This window comes from Dendropsophus ebraccatus, chromosome 12 (genome assembly GCF_027789765.1).
Source record: "Dendropsophus ebraccatus isolate aDenEbr1 chromosome 12, aDenEbr1.pat, whole genome shotgun sequence".
Lineage (NCBI taxonomy): Eukaryota > Metazoa > Chordata > Amphibia > Anura > Hylidae > Dendropsophus > Dendropsophus ebraccatus.
This window is the reverse complement of record NC_091465.1, coordinates 36,126,540-36,145,334: the sequence shown is the minus strand read 5'-3', so window position 1 is coordinate 36,145,334 and position 18,795 is coordinate 36,126,540. Positions and strand designations below refer to the sequence as shown.

At 40.3% G+C, this 18,795-nt stretch overlaps 1 protein-coding gene across 1 annotated transcript; it reads right to left on the bottom strand.

The window, feature by feature from the left end:
- Nucleotides 1-769: 769 nt before the first annotated feature.
- Nucleotides 770-18,145, bottom strand: LOC138768689 (5-hydroxytryptamine receptor 3A-like). Its single transcript, XM_069946641.1, has 9 exons — nucleotides 18,103-18,145; nucleotides 16,244-16,395; nucleotides 14,820-14,864; nucleotides 14,276-14,385; nucleotides 11,898-12,067; nucleotides 11,605-11,760; nucleotides 9,770-9,970; nucleotides 2,676-2,897; nucleotides 770-1,246 (listed from the first exon to the last, which is right to left on the bottom strand). The coding sequence occupies exons 1-9, from the start codon at nucleotides 18,143-18,145 to the stop codon at nucleotides 984-986; spliced, it is 1,362 nt and encodes a 453-aa protein (XP_069802742.1). The 3' UTR covers nucleotides 770-983.
- Nucleotides 18,146-18,795: the final 650 nt, after the last annotated feature.

Sequence of the window (18,795 nt, the reverse complement as noted above, 5' to 3'; positions counted from 1 at the left end):
TTCTAACCTAAGAGTCATCTTTTGATTAATATAAACTGTAAAGTGTAATAAATAACCATAAGGCAAAAAAACTTACACACCATATAACTAAGAAATGCTAAAAAGATTTTTAACACCATGAAAGAGATCATCTCAAGTTTTAGGCCAAGTTCATACACTGTAGTTGTTGGTAAAACGACCGCTGTTGGAGGTTGCAATGGCCGTTGTTTAATAACACTGCTTAATTGAATGGCAGTAAATGGGACAACAGCTGTAGTGTGCACACTGTATACACTACGGCTGTTGTTCACTGCGGCCACAGAAAATAATTGACAGGTCTATTTTCTATGGCCGCATTTTGATGAACAACGACCATAGAAAATAGTCTGTGCTCACAGTGTAAAGTACGGCTCCCGGCCATACTTCACATTGTCGTCAATGGTCAATTGGATTGCCAAAATGAAGTGATGTTCATCCGTCCAATAGTTCAGTATTGGCTGGGTGAACATGTAAGACAGTGGCCATTGTTTGACACGGCTGTGCCAAACAACGGCCGCTGTTTTTACAGAATGTGAACATAGCCTTATGCTATACTCTGTCCCCCATGCATTACACTACCACTACATATTTTAGAGAAGCCCACCACAAGCTCAATAGCAACGGCTTGTTACCATTAGGACACTGGCATGATAATTATAAATTACTAGCAGATAAGTCACTAGTAATAAAAAAAAAAAATAATAAATAAACATTGTATGCCTTGATTACATAGAGTTTATTATACATCATGCAACAATCATATCTGAATTGTAAATGCCAATTGTTAGAATATATATTTTATTTTATAAACCTAAGTCAAAATGGGAGAAAACACAGTGTGTGAAGAAAGGAGATTTCTCCTCTTTTCAAATCCATTCCTGGCTTTGGCCTCAAAAATCTGTCAGATAATCTGTCTGTGTAAACGCACCACAACTCTGTATGTAACTTTGGCTTTGGGTGGGTGATTATCTAGACCACAGGCATACAATAGATACAGTATATGTAATAAGGAGAACAAGATACACTCTAAAGAGGAATGTATCCAACACATAAGCCACGTGGCGCCAGTCCTTATCCTGCTCCTTAGTGCTCTGCAGGTGAACCCGGATACAAGTGATCTCATCCACAATGTGATTGAGAACTTCCAAGTATTTTGCATACACCATTTTCAGTTGTGCTGGCACATAGCATCCCCCTTCTGTTTCATTGTTGTAGATAGGGGGTGTTTCTGGAAACATGACAATACAAACATGTCTTTAAGATGCTGGACAGTAATATACATTATGATTAGATAAAAGGAAACATTCACAGAGACATTTCAAAAGTTTTGATCGGTTGGGGTCTGGGTGCTCGTACCTCGATGAGCCAACATGAGGAGTCTCCCAGCTGGTCCCTGTAGGGGGGCATCAATATGGAGGGGCATTAGATCCTTGAGGATGGGGGTTCCCAAGCCCATGTTCTCCTGGCCTACAAGGCTTGGATGGAACAAGGATGTCCCTGGTACAAGGAGGTGGCTTATCTCTTTATGTTATGTTTCAAATTATATTGTGTATCTTTAAGATAAGCTACCATCAGTCAATAATTAGGCCATTGGGTCATATAAGTATGATGGGATAGGACCTGCTACTGTAGGAGTTAAGATCCCGCAGCAGGTCCCTTATTTGAAAGAGCCCTAAAAAGACCCAAATCCGTCACCCCGAAAATCACCCTGACTTCAGTAAATAATTACATACAGTAATGTGCAGTGCATATGGCAGTGTATATATAAAGCCACTGCAGCTCTAATTCCTACAGAAAAGCAAAAAGCAACTCTGCAGCAGCATTAAAGGGGTTATCCAGCATTAAAAAACATAGCCACTTTCTTTCAGTGACAGCACCACTCTTGTCTCCAGTTTGGGTGCAGGTTTTGCAGCTCAGTTCCATTGAAGAGAATGAAGCTTAATTGCAAACCACACCTGAACTGGAAACAAGAGTGGTGCTGTCTCTGGAAGAAAGTGGCCAAGTCGCCTCCAGGGGCCAGGTGTTCTCATGTTCATCCCCCTGACTGTTGTGCAGGGTGAGCGCTGAACATCAGACCACAGAGAAAGAGCAGGGCCTCTGAGCCTCCTGCAGAGAAGAGAAGGATGAAGGACCTGATCACATGACCAGAAGGTCCTCAAAACTACAGTGTGGAGATCGGCCCAGCAGAGAGGAAGAGGGAGAAGTCTGAGCTGTAAGTGCTGTGTGTGTGTCAGTCAGTAATGCGTATGTATTTTTTAGTAATGTGTGTGTGTGTGTGCGTCAGTCAATACTGTGTATGTGTCATTTAGTAATGTGTGTGTGTGTTTGTGTGTGTCAGTCAGTAAGTGTGTGTTTGTGTATGTTAGTGGTGTCTCAAATGATTGGATCAGGGGCCCGCTGAGACTCTGCCGCCGAAGGGCCCGCAAAAACCTGGAGCCGGCCCTGACTATAAGATTTTTAGAGGCCAGTTCTCTCCACCTAAGAGACTAGATTTTATGGATCTAGTGATGTAGTTTTTAGTTTCCTAAATAAGACTAAGAGGAATGTTCCCCATTACAGGCCTGCAGCCCTCCTTCACTAGTAATACTGGCTCACATGACCCCCACGTGCCGCGCTGTTTAATGCTCTTACGGATTCCCCGCGTTTCTAACACTCACCGCTGCTGACATTTTCATTATGAGAACAAGATCCAGAATTCGATGCATCAGATTTTTCCCGGTCCTTTATGGAGATAAAAAGTGTCATCTTCTCTAGGACTAATGTTTTTAACCACTTGGGAACCTCAGGTCTGAGATTCTGCTGATGGAATGATCGGACTATCAGGATGCTTTGTGTTAGACTTATCAGAAGGAGAATCATGCATAGTGCAAAGTATATACCTAGGAAGAAAGGGAACAAAATAATCACTGATGTCACAGTATAGAGAAACACTTCATGTTACATGTACAGCTATAGGAGAGCAGCTAGGCATGTTATAATCGTATACTGTTGTATTACAAATACAAAAATGTTTAAAACTTTAAAGAGACTGTTCAGGATTAGAAAAACATGGATGATTTCTTCCAGAAACAGCACCACAACTGTTTGTGTATAGTTTTCCAGCTAATTTTCACTGGTATGATGCAGTTTCAGGCACAAAGCATCCATGTGTTTCCTGGAAATCCCCTTTAAAGAATGTTAGGCTATGTTCACACTACGTAAAAGTAGGGCTGTTGTTGCCATTGGCAACAACGGCCGTACTTTATGCAGTGTGGAACATTGCCTACATTTCTATGGGATCCCGGCCGGAGCGTATACACATCGTATATGCTCTGGCTGGGATCCCGTCCCGGTTCAATGAATTGTGGCCGTAGGAAACCCTGTCAGTTCACACAATAAAGCGAGCGGATCCGGCCGCTTGCTTCACTGTGTGCTGTGGGAGGTTCTGATGCGGGCACGCGCTGATGCGCCCGCTTCAGAACCCTGCGGCCAGAAATATCATCCGTCCGGTACTTCAGTACGTAGTGTGAACATAGCCTAAATATAGGAACTTACATGACAAATTCTGCTGTACTTGTATTTTAAAGTGTACCTGTCATGACGTACGCTACCCTGATTGGCGTGCAATCCATTCTGCTGTCGGACTTTTGGGTATCCATGGATAGGTCCACACTGATTCATTACCGTGCACAAGCCTAATTGGAGACGGATGGGGCTTGTGCACAATAATGAATTGGTGTGGTCATATCCATGGATACCAAAAATTTCCATAATGGATTGCTTGCCGATCGGGGCGATGTATACCATGACAGGTATGCTTTAATCCCTTTTTATTGTATGGCTCTATGTATGATCAATCATTAAAGTGTACCTGTCATTATAACTTTCAAAATCTAACTCATCAGTAGATGTGATATAAAGCAAGTTTGTTTGCAATTTACATTCATTTTTTTTTTTGGTTATCATGGAAAAAACAGGACTCCCTGTTTTCTGACTCTTTTTTTCTCAAAGAGTCAAAAAACAGGAAGTCCCGTGTATCCCAGGCCATCTGAGCGCTCACGGAGAGAAGGCAGTCATGTGACTGATGGACACATTGAGCTGTGACTCTCTGTACTGGCCGGAATTGCTGATTTTCTGCTGCGGATCCGCAGCAGATCCGCAGCAGATTTCGTTTAAATAACTGAACACAGCATCAAATCTGCACCATCAAATCGTGCGTTCACACCTACAGGATCCGCAGCAGATTTGATGGTGCAGATTTGATGCTGTGTTTAGTTATTTAAATATGCTGCGGATCCGGTAAGTGTGAACGTACCCTAAGTCTGTTTTTTCAGCCAGCACAAGTCAGAAAATCTGCATTCAGGAGACTGGACCTGGATTTCTGGTAAGTTTAGCTTTGTTTTACAACAACAACAACAACAACAACAAACAACAACAACAAAAATAATGAATGTAAATTGCAAACTTGCTTCATTTCACATCTACATCTAGATTTTTATAGTTATAATGACAGGTACACTTTAAGGTAGCTGATGAAAATGGATGTTGATAGATGAACTGCACTAGGAATAGTACCACACAGCCTATTTGATGAGCCTAGTGATGAGCAAACTTCCCCATCGGGTTCGGCCGAACCTGAATGCTAGGCATTTGACTTTTGGAGGCTTGGGACGTTGAATGCAGCACTAGGACTGCCAAGAAAAGATGTATATAGCCTATGGTTGTATCCATGTTTTCCGGGACTGCCTAGGGCTGCATCCAACTTCTCCAGCCACTGGGAATCAAATGCTGAACATCCTGGTGTCATGCCCAGATGTGTGGATGAGGCTAATGTCTGGCACGAATGGTAGGCAATCCACGTGGCTGTGAGAGATTATGCCTTTTCCGCTAACCCTGCTCACTTTCAAAAAGTGGTGAAAGTATAAAACTGAGAAAACTGGCGTACATGCCATAATAAATTTACCAGTTTCCTGTTTACTCCATGATTTACGCTTGTTTTCCTCATTTTTTTATTGTTTTATTACTAGAAAAATATTGATATATTTTGCTGCTCCTCATTTTAATGTTTCCAGACAACTTAATCATTTTATGTATAATTGTATTGTCTGATTGCTGAGGAATAAGCCATTATTTACGATAGAAAAAGAGAGGAAATAAACATCGACACACACAGGAATGTCATTGTGGACGTTAAATGTAATGACATCAATTAGCTACAAAGAAAAGCACCCCCCTCCCCTCGTATATATAGTACAGGACACATGTCATGGCACTTTGCATCTGTGTCCCTATGTTTCAGTATGTGACATGGCTGTAATAAGGAAACATAATGGTTATGTGCACACTATGTTTTCTCAGGTTTAACAATCTAAAATGCCCCCAAGATGTTGTTTTAAAAGGGTATTTTACTCAAATATAACTTTTGATATGTTGCTAGCCATGGTGAGGCTAACAATTCCTTCTATACTTATTATTATCTATTCTGTCTTCTTCCCCCAGTTAGAAGCAGCTGTTTTCTGCCGAAAACACAAAAATCTCTGTGTGAGCCTTTCTCTCTGTCTCCCCCCTCCCTTCTGAGACGGCTGATGTAAACAAGTCCCTGGCAGGCTGTATCTGCAACATTGTATACGAATAGAAAAACACAATGGGCTTAATTCATAAAAATATATAAAGAATTTTTATTGTATATAATAGGTACCAATACACAAACAATTGTAACCGATATAAAATGAAGTTATTTAAAAATTTTTTGACCCTAATAAAAATACATATAAGAATGGTGTCAGCAATGCGGTATTATACCCATAACAATTTTCTAAAATGGGAATATAGCTATAAAGTGCATAAAATCATATACTGTTCTAGTACTGACCCAATATCATTCCACATATAAACAAAGACAGCCAAGTGGCCACTATAGCATTTAGAAAATATTGCACATACCCATATTGTCTGACACCGCACAAGCCGTTCCTACGTACGTTTCGCTGTTGCACGCTTCCTCGGGGAACTGCCTACTTCTGATCTTACCCCCCTTAAATATGCTTCAATACTAATTGATAGCCATGCTCCTTCCGGGACTGCGGCGCGCTGGACCGGAAGCGGAGGCCGCGTCACATCCGGTCCGGCAGCTCACCCCAAGTGCGCATGTCCGCAACAGGAGACGTCACGGACATGCGCACATCAGGTACTGAGGCCGGCAGGATGCGACGACGGCGTCAGCAACCGCTCCAGTGCGCACGCCCGGGAATGTTAGGTCACATGGCTCTGTTTAACCAATCATGGATTCGCTTTTCATGATGCTGAGGAACATTATCAAAGGACACTCTCTAAATACGAAGCCCTCGCTCTCACAATAACATTGTGTATACATGATTATAACAATTACCAGGGTAATCATTGCCTTTAGAGAGAATATAATATATATATAAATATACAAAAGCGTGAAAATCGTGAGACATAATTATGAATATATATAATAATAAAGAAAATATGTTTTATAATACAATAATAAGAAAAATGTGAATATAGATCATATAAAGTGATATAATGGACAATAGTGAAACATGATTATATCAAAAATCATGATTATAAGTGATTAATTATAATAAAGTACATTTAAAGTGCAGCACAAAAAAACGCAAAAAACACTAAAAACAAAAATACCTAATGTGAATAGTGATAAGGGTTATATCCCAAAAATTGTAAAAACAAACACATATTGTGTAATAGCTATATTATCTACATATATATACATACACATATACCTAAATATACACATATATAAGATAAAATACATATATATATACACCCATAAATCCAAAAGAATTTTTGTGAGAACCGGATGTTACCCCTGTGGTAACTGTGTAGCCTGCCCCAATATATTGAGAACAAACTCTTTCTCCTCGGCTGATGGAGAACGGGAATTCAAAATTAGGGACTATGTGTCTTGCAGCAGCACACACGTGGTGTATTATGCCACGTGTGGGTGTGGCAAGATATATGTGGGACTCACCTCTCGAGAATTAAAGATCAGAGTGAGGGAACACGTAAGGGGAATTGTGGCGGCAAAAAATATCGATGAAATAGAAACCTTAAAAACAATACCCAAACATTTTAAACTTTATCATGACAGTGACCCAAAAAGTTTTCTGGTGAGAGGGATCGAGAAAGTCAAGGTTGGAATCAGAGGGGGCAATGTGCGGAAGATTTTAGCTCAAAAGGAATGTCGTTGGATCACTATTTTAGGTACCCTGGCCCCTATGGGCATGAATGAGAATTGTAGTTTTGTTTCATTTTTGTAAATCCATGTATTAATATCTTGTTTTTTATCCTTTCTTCTGTCTTCTTTTTCTTTCTGTGCTTCTTTTTCTGCGGAATTATATTCCTGCAGGTTTTCCTACTATTTTAGGTTTTTTTATTTTTTCTTACTGTATATTACTGAGACTTTGGAGAAGATTTCATCTGGTGGACATCTGTGGAACTTCCTTCGTGTTGGAGGAATGAGGTTTATGATGCTTTGAGAGATATCTCTCTACATGGGAAATGCTATTCTCTCCTTTGTATACAACGAATAAATTATTGCCTTAAAAAAATTCTTTTGGATTTATGGGTGTATATATATATGTATTTTATCTTATATATGTGTATATTTAGGTATATGTGTATGTATATATATGTAGATATTATAGCTATTACACAATATGTGTTTGTTTTTACAATTTTTGGGATATAACCCTTATCACTATTCACATTAGGTATTTTTGTTTTTAGTGTTTTTTGCGTTTTTTTGTGCTGCACTTTAAATGTACTTTATTATAATTAATCACTTATAATCATGATTTTTGATATAATCATGTTTCACTATTGTCCATTATATCACTTTATATGATCTATATTCACATTTTTCTTATTATTGTATTATAAAACATATTTTCTTTATTATTATATATATTCATAATTATGTCTCACGATTTTCACGCTTTTGTATATTTATATATATATTATATTCTCTCTAAAGGCAATGATTACCCTGGTAATTGTTATAATCATGTATACACAATGTTATTGTGAGAGCGAGGGCTTCGTATTTAGAGAGTGTCCTTTGATAATGTTCCTCAGCATCATGAAAAGCGAATCCATGATTGGTTAAACAGAGCCATGTGACCTAACATTCCCGGGCGTGCGCACTGGAGCGGTTGCTGACGCCGTCGTCGCATCCTGCCGGCCTCAGTACCTGATGTGCGCATGTCCGTGACGTCTCCTGTTGCGGACATGCGCACTTGGGGTGAGCTGCCGGACCGGATGTGACGCGGCCTCCGCTTCCGGTCCAGCGCGCCGCAGTCCCGGAAGGAGCATGGCTATCAATTAGTATTGAAGCATATTTAAGGGGGGTAAGATCAGAAGTAGGCAGTTCCCCGAGGAAGCGTGCAACAGCGAAACGTACGTAGGAACGGCTTGTGCGGTGTCAGACAATATGGGTATGTGCAATATTTTCTAAATGCTATAGTGGCCACTTGGCTGTCTTTGTTTATATGTGGAATGATATTGGGTCAGTACTAGAACAGTATATGATTTTATGCACTTTATAGCTATATTCCCATTTTAGAAAATTGTTATGGGTATAATACCGCATTGCTGACACCATTCTTATATGTATTTTTATTAGGGTCAAAAATTTTTAAAATAACTTCATTTTATATCGGTTACAATTGTTTGTGTATTGGTACCTATTATATACAATAAAAATTCTTTATATATTTTTATGAATTAAGCCCATTGTGTTTTTCTATTCGTATACAATTTTATTTGTGGGTAAGTTCTAATTGATAGAGTGACATCTAGTGGTGTAGGCAGGTACTACATCCTCTATTTTTTAAGATCATCTCTCATCTCTATCACAAACCAGTGTGTGTAATTGTATCTGCAACATTGTAGCTTCTTTGTAATGCCGGGACGATTACAGTGAGTTCATCAGCAACTTGTCTTCAGAATAACCCTCCCAGCATTACAAAGAAGATAAAATGTTGTGGATGAAGCCAGTCAAGCACCTGTTTACATCAGTTGTCTCAAAAGGGAGGGGGGAGGAGGGGGAGACAGAGTGAACGGCTCACACACAGATCCTTGTGTCTTCAGCAGAAAGCAGCAATTGATGACTGGGGAATGACACTGAATAGATAATAACAAGTATGGAAGCAACCCGCTCACAACAATGGTTCTGTTCCATGCTGTACTGGGAATGGGTACAAGTTAGACCAGTGCACTGTTTGTATTCCTCCTTAGGGTAGAAACACACATACCGTATCTGCATCAGATTTCATGCTGTGAGTTGGATGAAGCCCTAGGGAGTTCTGGAAAACATGGATACAGCCCGTGGCCTAAGACTGTATTCATGTGTTTAAGGCAGCTGTATGGCAGCATTCAACCTCTACAGCCACAGGTGATCAAATGCCGCATGCATTGCTCAAGATTCTCTCATCTTTAGCTGCTATCAAACACATTTATGCCCCTTAACAGATGGCAATTCAAAACACAACCACTAGGTGGTGATAAATAGACACATATGGTACATACATCTTCCGACAGAGTAATGTGAAATTATGTTACCTTGTTTTTTTATGGTGGTAATCTCATATTAAGATATTGAGCCATAAGAAAAGAAAGGGAGGAGGCACTGCGCTCGTGCACAATGCTTTCCTAATAAATAGCATTTCACATAGTTTTTGTAAGTTTTGATTCTTATATGTCTGCTTGTGTATTGCTCTGCTCTCACCTATTAACGGAGCTCCGGTTGCAGGTAATGCATTATATACAATGAGGAGAAATACAGAGTAACCCAGAAGAAGAGTAATCTTGAATGATATTCTTTCTCCACTCTCCGGTGGTATATAAAACCCAATAATATCCAATACCATGAGGATAATGCTGGGAAGAATCAGATTCACAACATAGAAGAGGGGTCTTCTCCTGAGACCTAACTATGGGGACAAATGTAGGAAAGAGAGAATACAAGGCTTGGTTCAGGTGTAATAAACTATTACAATGGATATGAAGTACATTGAAGGACCTTGTACTAGAAATAGATGTATACCTAGTTAAAACTATATACACACATTCAAATGCTTGACACTTTTAAACTCATCTTGTTTCCAAGTGGGAATCTGTGGTTCTGTTTGGAAACTACTGTCTTGATCCTTCATACCGCAATGGAAATATAGTACTATAAGACACCATTAGTAGAGGACTTTATATACCTTAATATGGCTTATGGAAAGGGGCTATTTTTACCACAGCTAACAAAATGAGAAACGCCCCTTTGCCTGTAAGGGGCATTAAAATCATGCTTGCCCCATGTGTAGTCTGCATGTCAAAATGGCTACTTATACACTTCTAGGCCCAGATTTATCTATGACTATGTTCAGACTGTCTAAGAGACCGGCCGTTCTGTGACCCGGAATGGCCGGTCTCTAAAAAGATCATCCCGGCCGGTACTGATCTTTGCAGCCCGCATAAGAACTCCCCACTGCACACTTAGATAATAGCGGCTGCAGAAAACTGACATGTCAGTTTTCTGCGGCGCCACGAGAGATCCCGGCCAGAGTGTATACTGTTTGGATTCCATAGAAGACAAGGCAACGTATCTTTTCGTAAAAAGTATGGCCGTTGTTGCCGATATGTTGTGTGAACATAGCTTAAGGATGTAAAATATGCACTGCTGTAAATTGCCCACAACATCCAATCACAGCCTTTCTTTCATTTTAACAAAGCTGAAAGCTGAGCTTTGATTGGTTGCTATGGGCAGTTTACACTAGTGTATATTTTCACCCTTTGATAAATCTCTCTCCCTATTGTCCTTAGGGTTCCAGTGTCCTTTTGGCCTCTGATTGGTATATGTTAGTATTCCACTAAGGGTGTGTTCACACTGAGGAAAACAGGCAGAAATTCCAACTGACGTGTCATTTCTTTGAGCAGAGGCGCCCTATACATAACACTGAGAAAGTGAGGCAGGCCGGATTTCGAGCTGAGTCCGTGGCAGGGAATTTCCGCCTGTTTTCGTCAGTGTGAACGCACCCTAAAAGTTAAGTATGGAATATAGTAATAGACTATGCTATGCATACTAAAATAAAAAAATCTGTTTGTGAATGGGTGACAGAATACCCAAGTAGGGTATCCCATCCCCAATGACATCACTGTCCATTCATAGAAGATCCTTTAGGAAGAAATGCAGGGACCCCCTCCTCTCCTCCTGCTCAGCTATCGGCAGAGTGGTGCTATTGTGTTGGGTGGTTGTCAGGAGGAGGAGAAGAAACTATTTTATCCATATATGGCAACTGTCCATATATAGGCAGTTACATCACTTGAGCCTCCCTAGGGATTCCTACTGGGAGCTGGTAAGGTATCTTACTGGACTCCATTACAGTGGGATACGGTGTAGCCTTGTGTTAGAGTTATACATCAGGAGTCCACTGATGGAAGGCCATACAGTACTTTGAAGTGAACAGGGCCTATTTAACAGTACTTTAGAATTTTTATTTAGAATGTGGATACAGCTAGTATCTACATATGCTGATACTATACCCTAAAACCATTGTTAGACACAACAGTAACTTACATAGAATTTTATTTGCCCAAACTGGAGGTTATGATCAGTCAGTAAGTGGTAACGGGGCACCACATCTACAAGATCCCATTGTCCTTCGTTCTCAGCTGGGAGACGTATAATATCCTTTGCCGTTCTCCAAGACGATAGATTTATATCATGAGCTGAAAGATATATTTTGAAGATGTGAACCATATGAGATGCAGACCATGCAGCATGAAATACATCTACGGAAAGGATGCTAAAATAAAAATACACGAAGGCGAAAATATCATATAAAAGAACATTCGGATCATCTTACTTGAGTGCAGCCAGCTTCTGAATGAGATGGAGCAGTTCAGGAGATCAAAAGGGAAATAGTAGATGTGAAGGTTGCAGGAAGTTGTGATGTGTAGGGGATTGCTCTTGAATACTATGCCTCGACTGTTCACATAGGTGTAAGGGATATCTTTAGACTCTACAGTGCCAACACTGAAGACAAAGAACAATCATCAATGGTTGTCAAATGCAGCCATTCATCAATGTAGATATATATATATATATATATATATATATATATATATATATATATATATCATAAAAATCAAAGTCTGTCTGTCTGTCTGTCTGTCTGTCTGTCCTCTATAGACTTCCAAACACCTGAACCGTTTGACCCCAAATTTGGCACACAGATACATTGGGTGCCCGGGAAGGTTTTAGCGAAGGTCCCATCCCCGCCAGATGTACAGGAGGTGAGGGGGAGGGGAAAGAGCGGCGCCCCATAGAGATGAATGGGAAAATCTCCTCACTGCAAACACAGGTGATATAATTAGCTGCAGCAGACACGGCAGTTGGAGCCTTAGCAACCAATAGGATTACTGCTTTCCTTTTCACAGGGAGTAATGGTTGCTAGGGAAGCTGCCTCACAACATCCACAGTAATAACTGGTAGACCCCCTACTCCATCTATACAGTACATGTATATACATGACCCCCTACTCCATCTATACAGTACATATATATACAGGGCACTACAGGTATACAGGACCCCCTACTCCATCTATACAGTACATGTATATACAGGGCACTACAGGTATACCAAACTGTGACTGGGTAACACTGATACACCAGACCTGACCAATACCGCCATACCATGACTGGATAACACCGCCACACCAGACCTGACCAATACCTCCATACTGTGACTGGGTAACACTGTCATACCACACCTGACCAATACCGCCATACTGTGACTGGATAACACTGCCATACCAGACATGACCAATACCGACACACTGTGACTAAATAACACTGCCATACCAGACCTGACCAATACCGCCATACTGTGACTGGATAACACCGCTATACCAGACCTGACCAATACCGCCATACCCAACCCGAAAAGACACCAGATTTTCTGGCAAGTCTGAACGGGAGGGTACTGCCCCTCTGCAAGGTGCTACCCTACGCACCAGACCATGGGTGCCTAATGGTAAATACGACCCTGCAGGTATACAGGACACTACAGGTATACAGGACCCCAAAACTATACACTACAGGTGCACGGGACCTCCACCAACTATATACTACAGGTATACAGGACCCCAAACTTTACACTACAGGTATACAGGACCCCAAAACTATACACTACAGGCATACAGGACCTCCACAAACTATATACTTCAGGTATACAGGACCTCCACCAACTATATACTACAGGTATACAGGACCCCAAACTATACACTACAGGTATACAGGACCCCAAAACTATACCCTACAGGTATACAGGAACTCCACCAACTATATACTACAGGTATACAGCACCTTCACGAACTCTAAACTACAGGTATACAGGACCCCAAAGCTATATACTACAGGTATACAGGAACTGCACCAACTATATACTACAGGTATATAGGACCCCAAACTATACACTTCAGGTATACAGGACCTCCACCAACTCTATACTACAGTTATACAGGACCTTCAAACTATGCACTACAGGTATACAGCACCCCCGAACTATATACTACAGGTATGCAAGACCTCCACCAATTATACACTTCAGGTATCCAGGACCCTCAAACTATAAATTACAGGTATACAAGACCTCCAGCAACTATACATTACAGGTATACAGCACCAACTATATACTACAGGTATACAGGACCCCCGAACTATACAGTACAGGTATACAGGACCTTCACCAACTGTACACTGCAGGTATACAGGACCTCCCTCAACTATACACTACAGGTATACAGCCCCCCCCAACTACACATTACAGGTATACAGGACCCCCCCAACTATACACTATAGGTATACAACCCCCCCCAACTATGCACTACAGATATGCGAGACCCCTAAAAACTATACATTGTGGGTATACAGAACCCCTCCAACTATGCACTACAGGTATACACTAATTTCACTGATGAAACAATACCTTTAGCTTGGCCACCTGGGCACCTTAGAACAAATCTAATTAACACACTGACACTTTATACCCGGGCAGCGCCGGGTACATTTTCTAGTATATATATATATATATATATATACAGTGTGCACTGAATGTTTAGAAGGCCACATGGGGCAGGAAGGCAGCTAAAAATAAGAAAATTTCCATGGACAGCCCCTTTAAAATATTGTATTGGGTCATATATAATGTTTATAACCCATGAGGATTTAGACTTGGACTTACACTTCTTCAATCATAATGTCTGGTAGCCATATTGAATTCGTGGGAAGGTAGATGTATGTGATGTTGTCAAATTGGGTTGGATCCCATGTAAGAAAATCATCCACCCATGACTGTATAAGGTAAAAAAATACAGTTTTGTTAGAAACCAAATGTTTAAATTGTTAACATATTTTTTAAGCCAATGTACCATTAGGTATATTCGCTTTAAGTGTAGCATATCAATAGAACAGCATCGGCATGGGACATAAACAAGGGGGGTGGAGCTGATCGTCTAAGGAGGTGATGATGTTTTAAAATAAGTCAGGAGCTCTGTATGAAAGGACAGACTGACTTCTTGTTTAAACAGTAGATGTTGTAATTTTCTGGTTGTCAGACTGGTGGTCACATCACCCAGCTGCAGTATTGAAAGAACTAGATGTAGCTGAGCTGGGAAGAAACAGATGACACTCCAGGAATATTGTGATCAAGTTAGTAATACATAGAGAAAAAAACTAGTACTTTATATATTTATGAAGAAAATCTAAACATTTGTAACACTACCTACCTGGTTGTACGATATATAGCTTTTCACAATTTGGTTTTTCTCCTCCTGTTAAAAGAAAGAAGAAAAGAATTGACAAGTCAATTCTTTGGGCAGATGGTGGAGTGCGCAAGACATCCTATTGAATCAACGAAACAGACGGAACTTCAAGTTAAGTTCACGGCCCGGATTCTGCTTGAAATTTCACACTGATTTTGTAGTTTGAACAAACCCTTAAAGAAGAAGTCTGGCAATTTTTTTTTATTAAAGTATTGTATTGCCCTCCCCCCCCCAAAAAAAAAGTTATACAAATGACCAATATACACTTATCACGGGAAATGCTTATAAACTGCTTTTTTCCCTGCACTTACTACTGCATCAAGGCTTCACTTCCTGGATAACATGGTGATGTCACTTCCTTATAACATGTTGATGTCACGACCCGACTCCTAGTGCTGTGCGGGCTGTGGCTGCTGGAGAAGATGATGGCAGATGGACACTGAGGGACACGGGGCACTGGAGGGACACTAAGCACCCCCTGCCATCATCCTCTCTAGCAGCCACAGCCCGCACAGCTCTGGGAGTCCGGTCATGACATCACCATGTTATCCAGGAAGTGACATCACCATGTTATCCAGGAAGTGAAGCCTTGATGCAGTAGTAAGTGCAGGGAAAAGGCACTTTATAAGCATTTCCCGTAATAAGTGTAAATTGGGGATTTGTATAATTTTTTTTTGGGGGGGGGGAGGGGGGGGCAATACAATACTTTAATAAAATTTTTGCCGGATTTCTCCTTTAACTGGACCAAGAATTCCTAGAACATGGTTGCAGAGGTGTATATCCCTTTAAGGATTCCTTTCTGCGTGATATTAGGCTTATTTCATAGGTTTAGTGGAAACTATAGCCTGAAAGTCTGAATTCTCCATCAACATTTTATTTTCAGTAAATGATTCAATCTGCCAAATGTTTTCTCTATTAAAATTCATAGATACTAATTTTCTTTTCCTATTGAGACAAGTGGTATAAAGTGCAATTAGCAAAACAAACGGTTGTTTCCTAGATTTTAGATACACTTGTGTACAGCTGTTTTACCTAATAGTTAACATATCATGACTTGGAGATGATGAATTAGCACATTTTCTATTTAAATGGATGTTTTACTATGTAGGTTCCTAAGAGTGTTACGTATGAAGAATTTTACAGGGTTCAAAAGAGTTCCCTGGTTTTGATAGTCCCTTGACTATAAGTGAATAGCAAATATCCACCCTCTGGGACTCCCAGCAACTAACTGGCAAACCAGACAGTAGTGTCCAGTATATATCTGCAGAGCCACCACAGGGGAATGAAAGCATTGCACCACTCAAATCAATATTGTGCATGGGAAAAAAAAAAAAAAAAAAAATATATATATATATATATATATATATATAGAAAGAAAAAAAGCTTACCACTTCAAGGATTGTATTTATGGCTATCTCTATATATACTGTGGTGGTTCTTCTCCAGTTCTTTACAGGTCTCACACCTTTATGGTATCCATTCATCAAGTAGTCTGAGAGTTCCACTAATGCTGAAGTATTGGGTTTCAATACATGAGGCTCTGGTTCAGTAGGAAAATAAAAACACACATTAGGGCTATGTTCACACTGCGTACAAATCCGTACGCAGTTCTTACGCCGCCATACATGTGCGGCTGAAACTACGGGTGTGCGAAAAATTGACATGCGGCCGGATGCGTACGAACCGCGAACATACGCACGTAGTACAGTTATGCTTCCCTAGCTTGTTTCGAAGCGATCTGTAACAGGTTATTTACTTGGAAATCTTCGCCCAGCCCAATAAAACACACAGAACCTTTTGGATCGAAAAATCAAGTTCAATTTGGCTGAAATAAGTACTTTGTACGGGACCACATGGAAATCCACGGCCGTGAGTTGGAACATTTCCGTCTTCAAACAATGGTCTTGTTCATTTTTCCCGGCGGCGTATACAATGCGATCGTAAGTTCATACGTAGTGTGCATCGTGCGGCCGTATATCATATACTTTCAAGCAAACGCATCAACCTCAAAACTTCGTACGTATATTCGCGGTTCGCACTACGAGCGGAAATATACGTAGTGTGAACATAGCCATATACTGTATATTATTGCACCCAGAAAGAAATTCCAGATCTGGATTGCTGAAAAACTCAGCATTCAATTATGTCTCAGTAAGGCATGTAAATAATTATGATTTGTGGTCTAGATAGACACTTGGACTTGCCACAAGAGGGCGTAAAAGTGTTTCCCTCACTGCTCTTTAAAAATCTCTCAGACGCTACTTGTGGGTAGTGTACCTCTTGATGAAGGATCATTGACTGCTAAACATGTCTCCATAATATTCAACATCACAAATTTTTGACTTATATTTGTGCAGGAGGGTAATAAATAGCCACAGGATTGGGCCCGCCTAGGGTTTGCCAAGCAATGCTTCAATATAAATAGACAGCCCACAGAGATTTTAAAACGGACCCATTGTCTTATGTTGGAGCCTCTGTTCCACAAAAACGGACTGTATAAGTGCAGGTCCTACTGTTTAGCAGACAGAATCAGTGGCCAAAGTCGGATTCATTTCCATAACAGATGTGTGGATAACCGCATTGAAATCAATGGGTTCTTTTTCTTGAAGCCCTAAGAGAGCCCTACATTGTACACTGGTTGGTTTTCATTGTAAATTTCATAAGAATTACTATGTGAACTTAATAAATGAGTAACACAAAGCTCCCCCTCCATGGCTACAATGTATCAGACTAGACAACCCTAAATGGATCACAATGGTTTCATCCCATCAAGAATAACCACATACAGTAGCAATAGGATTGTTAGTCTTAGATTGTTAGATTGGGCACACAGATGGATGTGAATGACAATCTCTGTACAACGCTGCAAAATATGGCGGTGCTTTATAAAGGAATACAAGTAAATGACTACAATGACTATACTCAGTCTCTGGCCTCATGTGATAGTGTGGTCACAGAACTATTTCATGGCTTCTGATATTCTTATAAGTTATGCTTTGCCTTTATGTAGATAGATATGAAAATATGTAAATATTCGGAATGAAGACACTTCGTGTGAATAGTGCTTTTACTGTATCAGAGAGGGGCATGGGCACTTGTGTATTGGAATATGTTGGTATTACAATTCATTATACTATAAAAAAAAAAAAGAAAAAGAAAAGAAAAGAAAAGTCCCCTGGTGAAACTACAAGCCCAAAAATGATGCCAAACATGCTATCTATGACCAGTAAAGCCCTGATACACTCACCTGTATATGGTAGGAGCACAAGCAGGATAAGGACAGGAACCATGGTGGCGGAGAAGGTTCTGCGCATACGGTTATCACCAAATAGTTGCTGGTCAGGTCCGATAGCCACACGTTCTTGGTCCAGTTTTTTCCAAATCTTCAGTTTTTTTCCCCAATGTTTTTCACAGTTCTTCTTCCAGTTCCCTCTTGAATAGGCTTCTCTTTTATTATCGATATATTTCCCTACTATTTCGATGGTTCCAGTACTGCTTTCTGCACTTGTGTCCTTCCCCAAGGATCCCTCATGCCTTATATACTGTATAGATCCATCTAGGTAACCAATGGCCAGAGGGATAACCCTAGAACTGTAGGATTGTGGGATGCAGATGCCCCTCCCTCTTGTTTATTAGTCCTGATACCTTTTTTTTTATTGTAATTCTGTTGGACTATATATTTATACTGATTGAATCCACAGCCTGGAAGCTGTAACTGATTTTAGGTAATATATTAGCGAAAGTTTTTTTTTAATGATCAGAACAAGATTTTTTTTTCTAATCTCTTTCCATCTTTTTGTGCATTATAATGGGGACAGCCATCTTGCCTGAGCAATTTCAACAGCATTTAGAGAAATGCTTTACACCAAGCCCTATGGACATACACAACAATGGACAGGACCTGTCCCATTCAGATAAATGAGAAAGGCCTCAGTGACCT